The sequence below is a fragment of the Pectinophora gossypiella genome, chromosome 8 (genome assembly GCF_024362695.1).
Source record: "Pectinophora gossypiella chromosome 8, ilPecGoss1.1, whole genome shotgun sequence".
Taxonomy (NCBI): domain Eukaryota; kingdom Metazoa; phylum Arthropoda; class Insecta; order Lepidoptera; family Gelechiidae; genus Pectinophora; species Pectinophora gossypiella.
Genome location: NC_065411.1, coordinates 14,176,725 through 14,193,103, shown reverse-complemented (window position 1 = coordinate 14,193,103; position 16,379 = coordinate 14,176,725). Strand labels below are relative to the sequence as shown.

General features: G+C 36.9%; 1 protein-coding gene across 2 annotated transcripts in view; it reads right to left on the bottom strand.

Annotated features, from left to right (window-relative positions):
* Positions 1-16,379, bottom strand: part of LOC126369197 (TATA-binding protein-associated factor 172) — a 67,354-nt gene that overhangs the window by 41,930 nt on the left and 9,045 nt on the right. For both annotated transcript variants that reach the window (XM_050013492.1, XM_050013494.1), the window contains exons 2-3: positions 3,385-3,428; positions 1,533-1,710 (exon numbers count right to left, since the gene is read on the bottom strand). In XM_050013492.1, coding sequence (XP_049869449.1) covers positions 1,533-1,710; positions 3,385-3,395 — 189 coding nt within the window. In that variant the 5' untranslated portion in view covers positions 3,396-3,428. The remainder of the gene's footprint in view (positions 1-1,532; positions 1,711-3,384; positions 3,429-16,379) is intronic.

Genomic DNA, 16,379 nt, shown 5'->3' with positions numbered 1-16,379 from the left:
AAAAAAGGTACAATTTTTACAAAATCAGCATTACATTTTTAGTGTAAGTTTACAATTTTTACTGAGTTTACGTTTTTCAGAGGCAATATCTATGATTCTTACACTAGGCAAAGCCTGTATCGTAAGAATCATGTTCAATACGTTTAATAACAACAGTACATACTATCTAAGTCTCCGTTTAGGACAAAAAATGGAGAACTACTGAAAACGTTAAAACTAACTTGAAATGAACAAAATATAATTAAAATAGGTAACAAAAGATAAAATACACTCTGCAAAACTCTACTTAGAGTTACCTAGTGTTGAAGAAGATCACATCAGAATGTGACTTTTCACAGACGCTTACGTGGTTTTGACTATAAGGCGATGATATTCGTCATGCAACATGACATAATGAGAGATTTTATTTTTTAGAAGCTAAAAAAATTGAAAAGAAAGTTCTCAACAACTCGTTAGATGGCGCTTAACCAACTACGTTACTGGGCCATTGCCAAGATGCCAAGGATAGAAAAAAATCATTTACTTTAAGAAATAAATAAACGAGACATATATTTCTATTGTTATACTCGTTCTCTCTGTTTAAAAAAAAAAACAGATTTAAAAATTCAAATTCAAAAATATCTTTATTCAGTAGGTAACATATGTAGTTACACTTTGAATCGTTAATTTTTACATAACGAACGTCTCATCCGCCTAAAACTACTGCAGCTTCTCACAACCTGTATAGCCGGGGAAAAGAAGCTGCAAGAAAAACCTCGGCACAGGGCCCTAGACGTTCTTTAAAAAAATTAAAATAAACATAAAATATTGGTATACAATTGAAAAAGTCCCAAGTCGTCACTAATTATGGTAACTACAAAATCATGAGAAAAAGTAATCAAGTAATTTTTGAACTTGTGACGCAGCGTGTAGCTTTGCGTAGAATTGGAAATACCAGATTTTATTTATAGTAGTTTAGGTTAAAGATAAATTGCTTGTTAGCTTGTAAGCTAGATTGTATACAGGGTGTAAGTGACATCGAAATTAATTCTTCTATCGTGTGGGTTGTGAAGTGAATTACCAACCCCATCAACCCTGGTGTCAGGGTTATAACGAAATTAATGGAAGGAAATCTAGGTATTGTTTTTTTTTTTCACTTTAACGCGACGATATAATAATAAATTACCTAGTGTAGGTATGTCCTGCTATTATTCGGTATTTATGAACGGATAATACGAGTAGATAATGAACTTAGGCATTAGGTAAATAATTAATGATATATATAAATGTTTAGAACGCTCTTTTCAGTGCGAAACACGCGTAAATATTTGTAGTGGTAAACCTTTTTAGCTATAATTTCCATTTTATATGTTAAATAATGCGTTATTATGAGTAAATGTGTATAATAATTTATCTATCTATCAGTAATAAACGTGTTATAGTATTTGTCCAGTATAAATCATTATTTATTTCTTTTTTTGGATAATTTCAATATTGCATATCCTGTTAAAGTTGGAATATTCTAGAACATTCTAGAACGTTCAGGAAATTACCTGTGAGGCAGCGATCCTAGTTTCCCATGCAGGCGAGCGTAGGTGCTTCATCAGCCGGCCCAATAGTCGGTGCAGCTCCTCAGGGTGTGCCTTCTGGATCTCCCCCAGCTGCCGAGCCGCCGCCCGTCTCGTCGCCGGCCCTGCCCCCGCCTCCAACAGCACGAATAATCGATCCAATCTGCAAAAAAAACTTTTTCTAGAAGGCGCGATAAATGACGCGGGTTTCGACCAATAGGTGCTGTAAAGTTATCGCGCCGGCGCGACGTGGTCGAGGATTTCTCTCACTCAAAGTTTATCGCTATCGCCCCACTAGGGTTGATTGAATCTTTCAAATACAATCCACTCAGAAGACTGACCTGAGCAGAGGTTTGCACCCAACAAGGCACCACACACACAGATGCGCGTATACGATAACTTCAATGTGATAGTGTCTGTCTAAAACGAGGATTTTTTAGTCATAGTACATAAATACATAAACTCGCGCCTATTTCCCACTGTGGTAAACAGAAACGATGGAATTCCATTTGCTTAGATCCTGACACACTTCTCTTGCTTCCTCCACATTCATCAATCGTTTCATACACGCACGCCGGTTCAGAGTAGATAGTACAAAATCTCGAGGGGTAGGTAAGTACTACCTACACAATTTCTACAGAAAAGTCATTCTACGATCTCTTAATTACAGGAAAAGTGCGTAATATTTGAATCATTATCTGATTAACGAGGCTATTATAAGAACTGCATGAGAATTTTATTGTCTCCTTTCCAACGTAAATAAGTTACAGTCTATATATTTATCTTTAAATCTTTTATTTTATTGCTTTGAAATGTTATATCTACTTTCTCCCGATCTACGCAAAGACGACCATACGACTTTCTGGCCTATTATGAGTATGTTATTTCATTAAAAAAATCGTTTGTACATCATCACATAGGACACATAGGAAGACTGATGGCTTTGACCCGTTACAAAATTGGCCCAAGGGTGCTCAGCTGGACGCGTATCTCGGTTCAGGGCGTCGTCTGAGAGGATATAGATTTGAAAGTTTAATCGACTCTAGTCGTTCGATAGCGATATGCGATAGCGCTGAATGAGGGAAAATGTCGACCACGCCGGCGGGGTCGGTATCGCAGACACTCTTTTTAAAACGGTCGTAAAATACGTAAAACTTACAATGTACTTCACTGTCGTAAGAGATAGATGGATTAAACTATTGTTGATCAATCTATGACTCCATATAAACATTGAATAAGTAACTTAATCGTCAAGAGATAGAAATGATAATCTTTCTACAACAGTTGCCCTAGAAAGAAAGAAAGAAAATATTTATTCGGCAAAAAATACATAATTACATATAGTTAAATGGTACTTAGTAATTACCAATAGAATTATAAATAATGCCGAAACGGCTGCAGCTCAGCAAATGCCATAGCCTAGCTGTAGTTAGATTATGGCGCTGATTTTCAGCTGCAGCCGATTTATTATCAAAAACAATTAAACAAAGACAGGGCTCCTAAGTCTAACCACATTTGTTCTTCCGATCAATAAGTGTATTGTATGTGAAATTGAAGTTCCGATTTTAATATTACAAATAAGTACATAGTCAGGGCTGGACTGAAAAAAAATTGAAAATTATTTAGCCTATTTACGTCCCACTACTGGACACAGGCCTCCCCTCAATCAACCGGAGGGGGTAAAGTGATAAGAGCTAAAATGTGAATTAAAATTAGTTTTTTTTTAATTGTGCCTATAATAAAATCATAATTCGTAACAAATTGAGACAATTTGTTATTGTTACAACAATAGTTTAGTAAATAGTAATCACTATTGTGCAACCGCAACAAAACTCACCGTGACGTCATTCTGAGTTAAGATCGGCTCACGCGCAGAAAAACCTGTAACAAACAATATTTAAATATTAGATTATTGGTAGATTTATGAAAATGCAGAGTATGCGGTAGAGTTTGCCGCTCTAGGATTGGCTTGCACAGCCATGAAAGAAAATGCATTTCTTCGAGGCAATGACGTCATAAATCGTCTGAAACAGACGTATAAGGCCAATGATGATGATGATGATGAAAATGCGGGTTTAAGTGGTAGAATTGCAAGAGGAAGGCCTAGGCGTACATACCGCGATCATATCCAGGATGTGACGCATATAAAAGTAAGTGCGCAATGGTAACAATAAATGTCAAATACAATATTGCTTTTTTAGATGAGTTGCTTTGATGTGACCTTTTTAACCCCCTGATCATTTGCTCCCTGTTAGGGCGAAAAATACAACAAGTCCTTTAAAACAAAACCAATAAAGTGGATAATCCCGCGCGCCTGTCCCTAGTCGAGACAATTTTAACAGTGAGATTTTGCAGAAGAAAATCAAAAAGCCCTACATTCACAGGTTGCCTACTGCGCATGCGCGTGTCCACAAACATACTGCATTCAATTTTGACTTGTAAACGAATGCCGGTAAAGTTAATTACGAAAATAACGTCGACTTTTTTCTTAAGAGGATCTCGATCGATCAAAAGTTATTTTCATTACCTACTCTGTAATTCATGCCAGATATAAAGCGTACCTAATACCTATCACAGAGAGGTCGGGAAATTCTGATTACTAAATAAAGACAGATCTAAAAGTAACCAAGAACATTTTCTTTTTTCTATTTAACTTATTTATGAATTTTAAAACAAGAAAAACGTAATAATAACTCCGACATTTTATCACGTTTTTCTACGACGTCAGTGTGCTTTTTCATACAAATCCCATAGTAATTTCGTGTTTTAACGCTTAGTAAGAAGTAACTGATTTGACTAGTTGGAAACTAGCGTATTAAGGTGATTATACTCGCTCCTTGTTCGAGAGGTTTTAAACAGTGTAGTCTACGTCTTATGCTCCAGCATCGTCACAATTTTCAAAGCTCATATCCAAAGCTAAAAAAAAAAAGTTAGTTTCCCGCTTCCTGAACGCAGCTGTCAACTAATGTCATTACGGTTTTTGTGCACCGGCGCGTCACTTCGCCTCCGTAAATAAACTAATTGAAAACTAATATTTAATACAAAAACATGATTGATATAGTGCGAAAAATCTGTTACTTACATAATCAAGTGCTTTTTTCTCTAAAAAAGCTAGAAACAGTACCAAAGAAAAAATGTGGATGACGACGAGCGTAAGTTCTTTTTGATAAAACAAAACGTGGATTATACTGGTAAGTCTTAACATTATCCATCTACTAAAACAAGAGAAGATATAATTATGATCAATTCAATTTAATTCCTTTTATTGTCGAAAACAAATTACTTTTTTTTGAGGTTATAATTTTATAATCCTAACATTCGAAAAAGTAACTTAAGTTGGTACTTATTACTAATAAAAGTAACTAGTTTTATTAACAGAAATAATAATAATATTAAAATTGTATCGTGTTCGTGTTATAACAGTGATTTAAAAGTTATACTTTATTACGATGTTGATGTTGTTTAAATTCGCCTTATATAAGGCAGGCAAAGATCTGAGGACTATACAGTCTTGACTTTAGTAATTTAATATTCGAAAATCACGATCAAAATAGGCCTAAGCCTTGTCTTCAGTCCCTGATTGCCGCGTTCTTATTTTCATCTGTCAAAAAAAAAAAATTTTTTGTTTCTTTTTGTAATTGTGTTCTTGGCTTATGTTGCGGTTGATAACTTACTATCAGCGAATGAAATGAGCAGTTTTATTATAAAACAAAGAGAACCAGTGAAATATAACCGCAGAATGGCATAGAAAAGTAAATAATTAACTCGGAAATAATTTGACAAGTTCAGATAATTAGATGACAGAAGCACTTCATGTTTACCCTGTTCATCAAGAAGTACCTATGACACAGTAGTACTCAATATCACAGAGGTCATCTACACCATTGGTAGACAAGATACATAACTTATTCAAGATAACACTTAAAACATTTAGAGGATTATAATTGGTTTACTACAAGATAACCATACTTAAAAATGATATTATATATATTATAACAGTACATAATCCCTTCTCACAGTCTCTGTTAAGTGGTGTTAATAATGTTATCTTCTCCGAATGATACTTACAATATAAGATGATGATAATATACCCTAACAATAAAAACAGAAAGAGTGTTAAGAGAGTACAGGCAAAAGATAGCCTTATTATAGTAAGCAATTTCTTCCAAATTTAATCTTATTATAATTCAAGCTTCCAACGTATGGGTGATGATTATTGGTACCTACCTAACCAACAAGAGAACACCACTTGGAGAGTCACCTAGTTAAACACTAGTAGTGAACTGTCTGACTAGAGAATAGACAGACTATTTGTTTCCCTTTAGAGCTATCACAATAGAGGATAGACAATGGACTTGATGTATCAACCCTATTAACATAAAAATCAACCACTAAGACTGTTGCAAAGCGCAAATATACATATGCCTTATTTTAATACCTAAAGCTATCATTTAGCGGATGGACAGGGGACTTGATGGTACCAACTTAATGTACATAAAAGCTATCACTAGGAAGTTTGCCATTGCTAAGCGCTAATATACCTATTTTACATTTCAATAGATAGACAATGGACTTAAAGGCACAATGCACATAAGAGCTACCATTAGGAAGGTCGCCATTGATAAGCGATAATATACCTATTTGTCATTTCCATACCTAGAGCTATCACTTAGAGGATAGACAATAGACTTGAAGGTATCAATGCAATGAACATAAGAGCTACCACTAGGAAGGTCGCCACTGACAAGCGCTAACATACCTATTTCTCATTTCCATACTTAGAGCTATCACTTAGAGGATAGACAATGGACTTGATGGTATCAACCTAATTAACAAAAGATCTACCACCAGGAAGGTCGCCATTGCCAAGCGCTAATATACCTATTTATCATTTCCATGCCTAGAGCTATCACTTAGAGGATAGACAATGGACTTGAAGGTATCAACACAATGAATGTAAGAGCTACCACTAAGAAAGTCGCCATTGACAAGCGCTAACATACCTATTTCTCATTTCCATACTTAGAGCTATCACTTAGAGGATAGACAATGGACTTGATGGTATGAACCATATTAACATAAGAGCTACCACGATTATGGTCGGCATTGGCAAGCGCTATATACCTATTTCTCATTTCCATACTTAGAGCTATCACTTAGAGGATAGACAATGGACTTTATGGTGTGAACCCTATTAATATAAGAGCTACCACGATTATGGTCGGCATTAGCAAGCGCTATATACCTATTTCTCATTTCCATACCTAGAGCTATCACTTAGAGGATAGACAATGGACTTGATGGTATCAACTCAAATAACATAAAGCTACCACTACAAGTATCGCCTTTTGCTAAACGCTAGTAGATAGCTAGAACATAGACCAACTATTTTTTATACTTTTATTTCCATGTTTGGTTTGTCACTTGAGGAATCGAAGATAAACCATTGAATTGTCGGGGCTTACCTACCCATGTTGAAACTCAAGATTAGACTAATGCTGAGAAACAATAGACTATTATGTCAAATTGATTATTATAAAATAATGAGAGTACAAATTCTGAAGAAATAACCGACAATTCAAAACCTAAAAGCCTCTGTTCTATTAATCAACCTCAACTGTGCTAGAAATCAAAGTATGTAATGTCAGAGATTACTTTCAAAAGAGATAACTGTACACAAGACATGGTTAGAGAATACTGCTATTAAATTCTTTCAACCAACATCATAAAATTCAAATAGCACATAAATAATAATGAATAACATTGCCCGAAGAGTGAGTAAACGAGATAGCAACAGGATCTGTGGAACAGAGACAACAGTATCAGCAGGCAGCCCCACAGCCAACAGCATGAACAGAAAGCCCACAAGGAACAGTATCAGCAGGCCGCCCCACAGCCAGCAATAAAAGCAGTGATGCAACCAGTCATGATCAGCAGTGCTATAACCAGCAGTACCAGCAGCCCTACAGCCAGCAGTAGTAGCAGAGCTACAACCAGATGTATTAGCAGTCTCACAGCCATTAGTATCAACAGTGGCCCAGGCAGCAAGGCCGTTTAAGAATAGTACCTCATGAGGAGGAAGAATTCCCTATAAAGTTATAATGGGAAAATTTGCACAAGCAAATATATTTTTCAAAATTCTGGTAAAATTAATTCCGAATGTCTATCACTAAAAGTTTTAGCATTATCATTAAGACATGGGATTCAAATCCTGTCTTTGTTAATCAGGAATAACAATACTAATCTCAGTATAAATTGAGGTACCTACCTGATAATATTATAACTTCAATGAAAATTTCCTTCAAGTATTACATTCGAAATTGTAAAATATTGATACCTAGTTCGGTTAGATAGAATAGTTGCCCTTTTTATTATTAACTCATAGGTGAAAAGGAAGGAAAAATAGTTCATTAGTAACATATAACTTACATCACCATTAGCGTTTTCTCTAAATTATGTTGTTGTAGATTTATTATGTTGTTGCTGATCAGCCCAAAACACAGTTTACAATTAATATAAAAATTACAACAATAATGTCCCTCCACTTAATCAATCGGAACCAAACTGCAGTGGAGAAGTAACAATAATATTTTCATGATAAATATATGTTTATCTTATTTTTCGGTTAGTGTTGTAACGTAAATCAGGCAGGTCCCTTCACTAAATAACCTGATATATTAAATCTTCAGGATGGGTACGAGAAGTGAATCCCTGTGCAAACAACAGGATCATGTTAAGTTAGGTTAAAGGAAAAGATGATTTTTACGAACGATGATAATATACCTACACGACCGATAATTAATAAATTAATGTTATCCTTATATGTAACTGCACACCTAAGGGTAAAATATGTTTTATTCATTTATTTATTTTTTCCAGTAAATAATAGGACGTCACTATTACTGTCCTAAAAACAAATTCAATAATTATTACACTAAAGAGATAGCTGCGTAAACAATGTTACGTGTGTTAATGTGTTGTGTGTACGTTGTTCTATCATCTGATTGGTGGGTGAAAGGTTGCATAGAGGAATAGGAAAAAAATCCACAACAAGTTATATTTATTATTACCACATAAAAAAATATACTAAATATTATTACCAAGCCCATATGGTCGATATTAGGTAATACACAATAACTTGGGCTCAGGTAATCTATTTTAATAAAAACAAAATCTTAATTATTACGAAGATAATTATCACACAAGTACATAATGTAAATGCACTTCCCCTCTTTATACTTTCAGCCTCATTTAACAATATCTTATAATAAAGAGGAAAGTTTAGTTCAGTGGTTCTGAATATTTTAATGAAAAAGGTCATTTGAATAAATGTATCGAAATTCTTACTTGCACTTATATTTGTATTTTCTCTAATCAATTTGACATGTTGTCTTAGGATTCATTTAACTACTCAATGTCGACAACAATTGCCAACTTAGCACAGGATGTTACAATCAATCTTGTGTCTGGGTGCCCTCGTCATTACCCGTTCTTCTTTATGTATTTCTTCTTCTTTTATGTATGTAAACAAATAATGTGTAACTTTGATAATTATTGTAGCCCTTGGTATGCCAATGAAAAATGAGTGTTATACTATATGATGAAGTCTCACAGTCCTTTCGACTATAACTATCGTTGTTGTTCAAGAGCTTCGGAAATGTGCTCTATGGTGAGGTCCCTGTGAGGCTCTTATAGCCAATCTTGATGTTGAGCTCATTCAGAAATTTGTTCTTGTGTAGTTCTTTTGTTGTGAAATTGATAGTAATGTGAAATAGGTATTTAATGTACTTGCTCAACTTCAACTTAATTATTTAGAACTATGTATCTATTCTAGTACAGTATAGTATAACCATATATTATATAACATACATAATATCGATTCCATTCTTGAGAACTGGTGAAACTTGTTTAGCGAACAGTTATTATTCTTATTGTTTTTTACATGATAATATCAAAACGTTTGGTGGAACGCCGCGCTGAGTTTATCAGGCGACGGCTGTGCCTCTCATTGCCTTTATTGGGATTAAAGTCATGGGCAGCTTAATTAGCTTTCGTGATAACAATGTACTTTATTCAATAATGAATAATCATATTATTGGTACTCGCTTCAATTTAAATGTTTCATTCCCAACTAAACTTTGAACATCTACACTGTTTAAAACCTCTCGAACAAGGAGCGAGTATAATTATGAGATTAAACGAACTTACCTGTAAGTGAAGTTCTATCTCAATTATACGAAGCTCCTTGTTCGAGAGGACTCCCTCCCTTCAATTTTAATATCCCGCCCTAAAGCTTCCACAGGTGATGGAGTTGTCCATGAAACATGCTTTAAACATAATGACATTAGTTGACAGCTGCGTTCAGGAAGCGGGAAACTAACTTTTTTTTTTTAGCTTTGGATATGAGCTTTGAAAATTGTGACGATGCTGGAGCATAAGACGTAGACTACACTGTTTAAAACCTCTCGAACAAGGAGCTTCGTATAATTGAGATAGAACTTCACTTACAGGTAAGTTCGTTTAATCTCATAATTATAAATTGGTAGCTTAGTAATTGAATTGTGATGAGTGTGAGTAATTAAAGCGTATAAGCTCGGTCACACGCCTTTCGTTACGTTTCCGTGTAGGATGCAAGTTCGTATCCAAAGTGCAACTGACGTAACCTTACCCTGAAACCAATGTTAAGCCAATTAAGATGCCCCCTACGGTTGATAAGAAGGCGGCACGTGCCCAGTGGTAGGAAGTTGGAAGTAGGTATAATTTACGTAATTGGGTATGTATGGTTTTTTTTAATGAAACGTTATGCTATTATAAAAAACTAATTTGAATATTTTTGCTTTTCATGCACTTGTTTTTTTAATATATCCTAAAGTAGGCTCAATGACGTTTATTCCTTTGCCTTTGCTTAGTTTGTATTAAAATTTTAATATTGACATTTTGTTAGGGTAATGTGCCTGAACTGTGGGCGCCGGGCGGTCCCTAAGAACACTTAGGCCTAATAAGATAGGTATAAATAACATTTTGTTACTGTATAGTTTATGCTTCTAATAAACATGATATGGGTTAGTATAGTAATCCTTATTATTATCGAAGTTATTTCGTTGAGTTTGTTAACCGTACTCTTAGGACACCTTACCCTAGTGACGATTAATGATGATCACAGCGGGCTTGGCACCGTAAGCACGTGACTCTTTCTCGCCGCGACAGAGACCATCTGTCTCTGTCTGAGCAGTACTGCGAGAGAGTGACGGGTGACGTATGTCGTTGGGAGATAGAGTCGCGCGCTTACGGTGCTAAGCCCGCAGATTATGTTAAATTTTATTTATTATAAACGGCATTTAGCAAAGACAATTTGGTTAAACAGACTACCTTTAAAGGTCACATGAAGGTCAAATAAAAACACTATTATTGCTCAAATAAACACCATCCGTTTGATTTGAGAGCTAAAAATAGTGAAATAAAGCTAATTAAGACGAAATCTCGAAATGGTTTTAGAATTAGCGTAACTTTTTTTCCCTTACATACCGAATTGATGAAAACAGTCACAAAATTGCGCAGGCTAGATTTTACAAAGATGACTCACAAATACACAATAGGATTCGTTATCGGTGTTCATACAAAGTCTATCTACTGCACAGAACAAAAAGGACAAGCAGAAACATGTATGTGTACTGTGTAGTTAGGGTTGCCACCTACTTCTATAATCTATTTTACAAGTGCATTATATTCCACGCAAAAGTACTTTTTTTGATGATTTCATTTTACTATTGAATAATCTGTATGTGAGTGAATCAAAGTGAATATTTAAACGCACCCGAACGTCAAAATTGTTGAAAAGCTTTGAATAAATCCCGCGGTTTCCTCCTAATCCTAAAAATAATCAAAAAATAGTAAGTATTATTTATTTTCTTGAATACTATACATATTTCAGCCAGTATAAAATTATAAAATATATTCTGTTAGAAATAAGTGGCAACCCTATGTCCAGTGCGTAATCCAAAGCCCCAGTTACGTAAGTCGGTTTTAGGTCATTTGATGTCACTGAGATTATGGAGATAACGTGAGATGTTTAAAATAAAGTTAGTTTTGGATAAACTATCAAGTGGTTGTAAAAACAAACGAACAAGTTTCTTTGATGCAGTATTCCAAGCAAAAGGCATATACCCGCCATCTCTATTGGGGTAACCAGAGCTGCAAATCACTAGAAGACAATTTTCTGTTGCACTTGCCATAGAAGTCCTTCCCGAGAAATGCATTTTCGGAGGTGACCTAACCTGAATTTGGCTGGTTTTCCTTTCGCGGGGTGGAAGGTCAGACAGGTAGTCGCTTCTGTAAAAAACCGCACCTGTCAAATCTTCAGGTTAGGTAAGCGGACCCTGTGAAAAACGGAATAATGCTAGGGAGATGATGACTTGCCATAGAAGTCCTTATAAGGGTGCAAGTGCAAAGGGCTATGGAATCGCACGTAAATGCCGCAATTTTTGCGCGTTTTAATGCCACAGAGTAATTTTATTGCTTCATTAATTTTGACGCACGTATAGAAACCTGGCCGGTTAGTATTATATTATATAAAGCTACAAACCCACTGACTGACTGACTGACTCACTGACTCACTGACAGGGTTGTTCTCCCAGAAGGAGTGTCGGGGGGTCAAAATGATGTATGGGAGGTGTGATCGGGACCTCCCGGTGAGTATGGGAAAACTTCCAGATCTTGGAAAACTGCTCCGCATCAGGGAGACGCCCTACAGTCTGGCGAAACTATCACACCTGGATCGATTCTTTTTTCACGAAACCTATTTAATTCTTGGTCAAATTTTATTGCCGGTGAAAAAAAATCAAAATGGCGGAAAAACAAGATGGCCGCCATACAAAATTTTGTTTTTTCAAAAAATGCATCTAGGGTTAAAACTGTGTATGGGAATGTAATCCGAATGTCTTGTCGAGTAAGGAAAATGTTCTCAATCTTCGAAACCTGCTCCGCATCAGGGAGACAACCTACGGCCTGGCAAAACTATAGCACCTAGAACTTTTTGGTTTTCACGAGACATAGTTAAACCTTGGTCAAATTCAATCGCCGGTGAAAAAAAATCAAAATGGCGGAAAAACAAGATGGCTGCCATACAAATTTTTCGTTTTTCATGAAAATGCCTCGGGGGTAAAAATGATGTATAGGAATGTGATCGGAACGTCATGTCGAGTATGAAAATATGTCTGGGTTTTCGATAGCTGCTCCGCATCAGGGAAACACCCTACGGCCTGGCGAAACTATCGCACCTGGAACTTTTTTGTTTTCACGAAACCTTCTTAAATCTTGGTCAAATTTTATCGTCGGTGAAAAAAAATCAAAATGGCGGAAAAACAAGATGGCCGCCATACAAAATTTTCGTTTTTCCCGAAAATGCCTCGGGGGTAAAAATTATGTATGAGGAATGTGATCGAAACATCATGCTGAGTATGGAAATACTTTTCGATCTTCGAAAGCTGCTCCGCATCAGGGAGACACCCTACGGCCTGGCGAAACTATCGCACCTGGAACAATTCTTTTTACGCACAACGTATTTAAACCTTGGTCAAATTTTATCACCGGTGAAAAAAATCAAAATGGCGGAAAATCAAGATGGCCGCCCTACAAAATTTTCGTTTTTCTCGAAAATGCCTCGGGGGTGAATGTGATGTAAGAGGAATGAGATCAAAATGTCATACTGAGTATGGAAATACTTCCCGACCTTCAAAAACTGCTCCGCATCAGGGCGGCACCCTACGGCCTGGGAAAACTATCGCTCCTGGAACGATTCTTTTTTCACCAAACCTAATAAAATCTTGGTCAAATTTTATCGCCGGTAAAAAAAAACAAAATGGCCGAAAAACAAGATGGCCGCCATACAAATTTTTGTTTTTCCAGAAAATGTCTCGGGTGTAAAAACGATGTATAGGGGTGTGATCGGAACGTCATCTTGGAAAACTGCTCCGCATCAAGGAGACACCCTACGGCCTGGCGAAACTATAGCACCTAGAACTTTTTTGATTTCACGAAAACAAGATGGCCGCCATACAAAGCTTCGAACTAATACAGGACACGCGAGCAGCTTGCTGCGAGCGAACCACGCGACATCTAGTTATATTATATATAGCTACAAACCCACTGACTGACTGACTGACTGACATAGTTGTTCTCCCAGAAGGAGCATCGGGGGGTAAAAATGATGTATGGGGGGTGTGATCCAAATCTTCCGGTGAGTATGGGAAAACTTCCAGATCTTGGAAAACTGCTCCGCATCAGGGAGACACCCTACCGTCTGGCAAAACTATCGCACCTGGAACGATTCTTTTTTCACGAAACCTATTTAAATCTTGGTCAAATTCTATTGTGGGTCAAAAAAAATCAAAATGGCGGAAAAACAAGATGGCCGCCATACTAAATTTTGTTTTTCCAGAAAATGTCTCGGGAGCAAAAACAATGTATGGTAGCGTAATCGAAAGGTCATGTTGAGTATGTAAATACTTCTTGATCTTCAGGAACTGCTCCGCATCAGGGAGGCACCCTACGGCCTGGCGAAACTATCACATCTGGATCAATTTTTTTTTCGCAGGATGTATTTAAATCTTGGTCAAATCTATTCGCCGACGAAAAAAAGTCAAAATGGCGGAAAAACAAGATGGCCGCCATACAAAATTTTGGTTTTTCCCGAAAATGCCTCGGGGGTAAAAATGATGTATGAGGAATGTGATCGAAACGTCATGTTGAGTACGAGTATACTTCAAGGTTTTCGAAAACTGCTCCGCATCAGGGAGACACCCTACGGCCTGGCGAAACTATCGCACCTAGAACATTTTTGTTTTCACGATACCTATTTAAATCTTTGTCAAATTTTATCGCCGGTCAAAAAAAAACAAAATGGCCGAAAATCAAGATGGCCGCCATACAAATTTTTCGTTTTTCCTGAAAATGCGTCAGGGATAAAAAATATGTATAAAGGTTTTGATCGGAACGTCATGTAGAGTACGAGTATACTTCAAGGTTTTCGAAAACTGCTCCGCATCAGGCAGACACCCTACGGCCTGGCGAAACTATCGCACCTAGAACATTTCTGTTTTCACGAAACCTATTTAAATCTTGGTCAAATTTTATCGCTGAAAAAAAAACAAAATGGCGGAAAAACAAGATGGCCGCCATACAAATTTTTGTTTTTCCAGAAAATGTCTCGGGGCTAAAAACTGTGTATGGGGTTGTAATTGTAACGTCTTGTTGAGTATGTAAATACTTCTTGATCTTCAGAAACTGCTCCGCATCAGGGAGACACCCTACGGCCTGGCAAATCTATCGCACCTGGAACGATTCTTTTTTCACAGAACCTATTTAAATCTTGGTCAAATTGAATAGCTGGTGAAAAAAAACCAAAATGGCGGAAAAACAAGATGGCCGCCATACAAAATTTTCGTTTTTCCCGAAAATGCCTCGGGGGTAAAAATGATGTATGAGGAATGTGATCGAAACATCATGTTGAGTATGGAAATACTTTTCGATCTTCGAAAGCTGCTCCGCATCAGGGAGACACCCTACAGCCTGGCAAAACTATAAAATCTGGAGCAATTTTTCTTTCGCGAAACATATTTAAATCTTGGTCAAATCCAATCCCCGCTGAAAAAAAACCAAAATGGCGGAAAAACAAGATGGCCGCCATACAAAATTTTCGTTTTTCCCGAAAATGCCTCGGAGGTTAAAATGATGTATGAGGAATGTGATCGAAACATCATGTTGAGTATGGAAATACTTTTCGATCTTCGAAAGCTGCTCCGCATCAGGGAGACACCCTACGGCCTGGCAAAGCTATAGCACCTAGAACTTTTTTGATTTCACGAGATCTATTTAAGTCTTGGTCAAATTTTATCGCCGGTGAAAAAAAAAACAAAATGGCCGAAAAACAAGATGGCCGCCATATCAATTTTTGTTTTTCCAGAAAATGTCTCGGGTGTAGAAATTATGTATAGGGGTGTGATCGGAACGTCATCTTGGAAAACTGCTCCGCATCAGGGAGACGCCCTACGGCCTGGCAAAACTATAGCACCTAGAACTTTTTTGATTTCACGAGACCTATCAAATTCTATCGCCATACAAAGCTTCGAACTAATACAGGACACGCGAGCAGCTTGCTGCGAGCGAACCACGCGACATCTAGTAATACTATATATAGCTACAAACCCATGTACTGACTGACTGACTGACTGACTGACTCACTCACTGACAGAGTTGTTCTCCCAGAAGGAGCCTCGGGGGGTAAAAATGATGTATGGGGGGTATAATCAAGATCTTCCGGTGAGTATGGGAAAACTTCCAGATCTTGGAAAACTGCTCCGCATCAGGGAGACACCCTACAGTCTGGCGCAACTATTAGACCTGGATCAATTTTTTTTTCGCAAAACCTATTTAAATCTTGGTCAAATCCAATCGCCGGTGAAAAAAAAACAAAATGGCGGTAAAACAAGATGGCCGCCATACAAAATGTTATTTTTTCAAAAAATGCTTCGGGGGTAAAAACTGTGTATGGGGTTGTAATCGGAACGTCTTGTGGAGTATGAAAACACTTCTCTATCTTCAAAATCTGCTCCGCATCAGGGAGACACCCTACGGCCTGGCAAAACTATAAAACCTGGAGCAATTTTTCTTTCGCGAAACATATTTAAATCTTGGTCAAATCCAATCCCTGGTGAAAAAAAACCAAAATGGCGGAAAAACAAGATGGCCGCCATACAAAATTTTCGTTTTTCCTGAAAATGCCTCGAGGGTAAAAATGATGTATAGGGATGTGATCGGATCGTCATGTTGAGTATT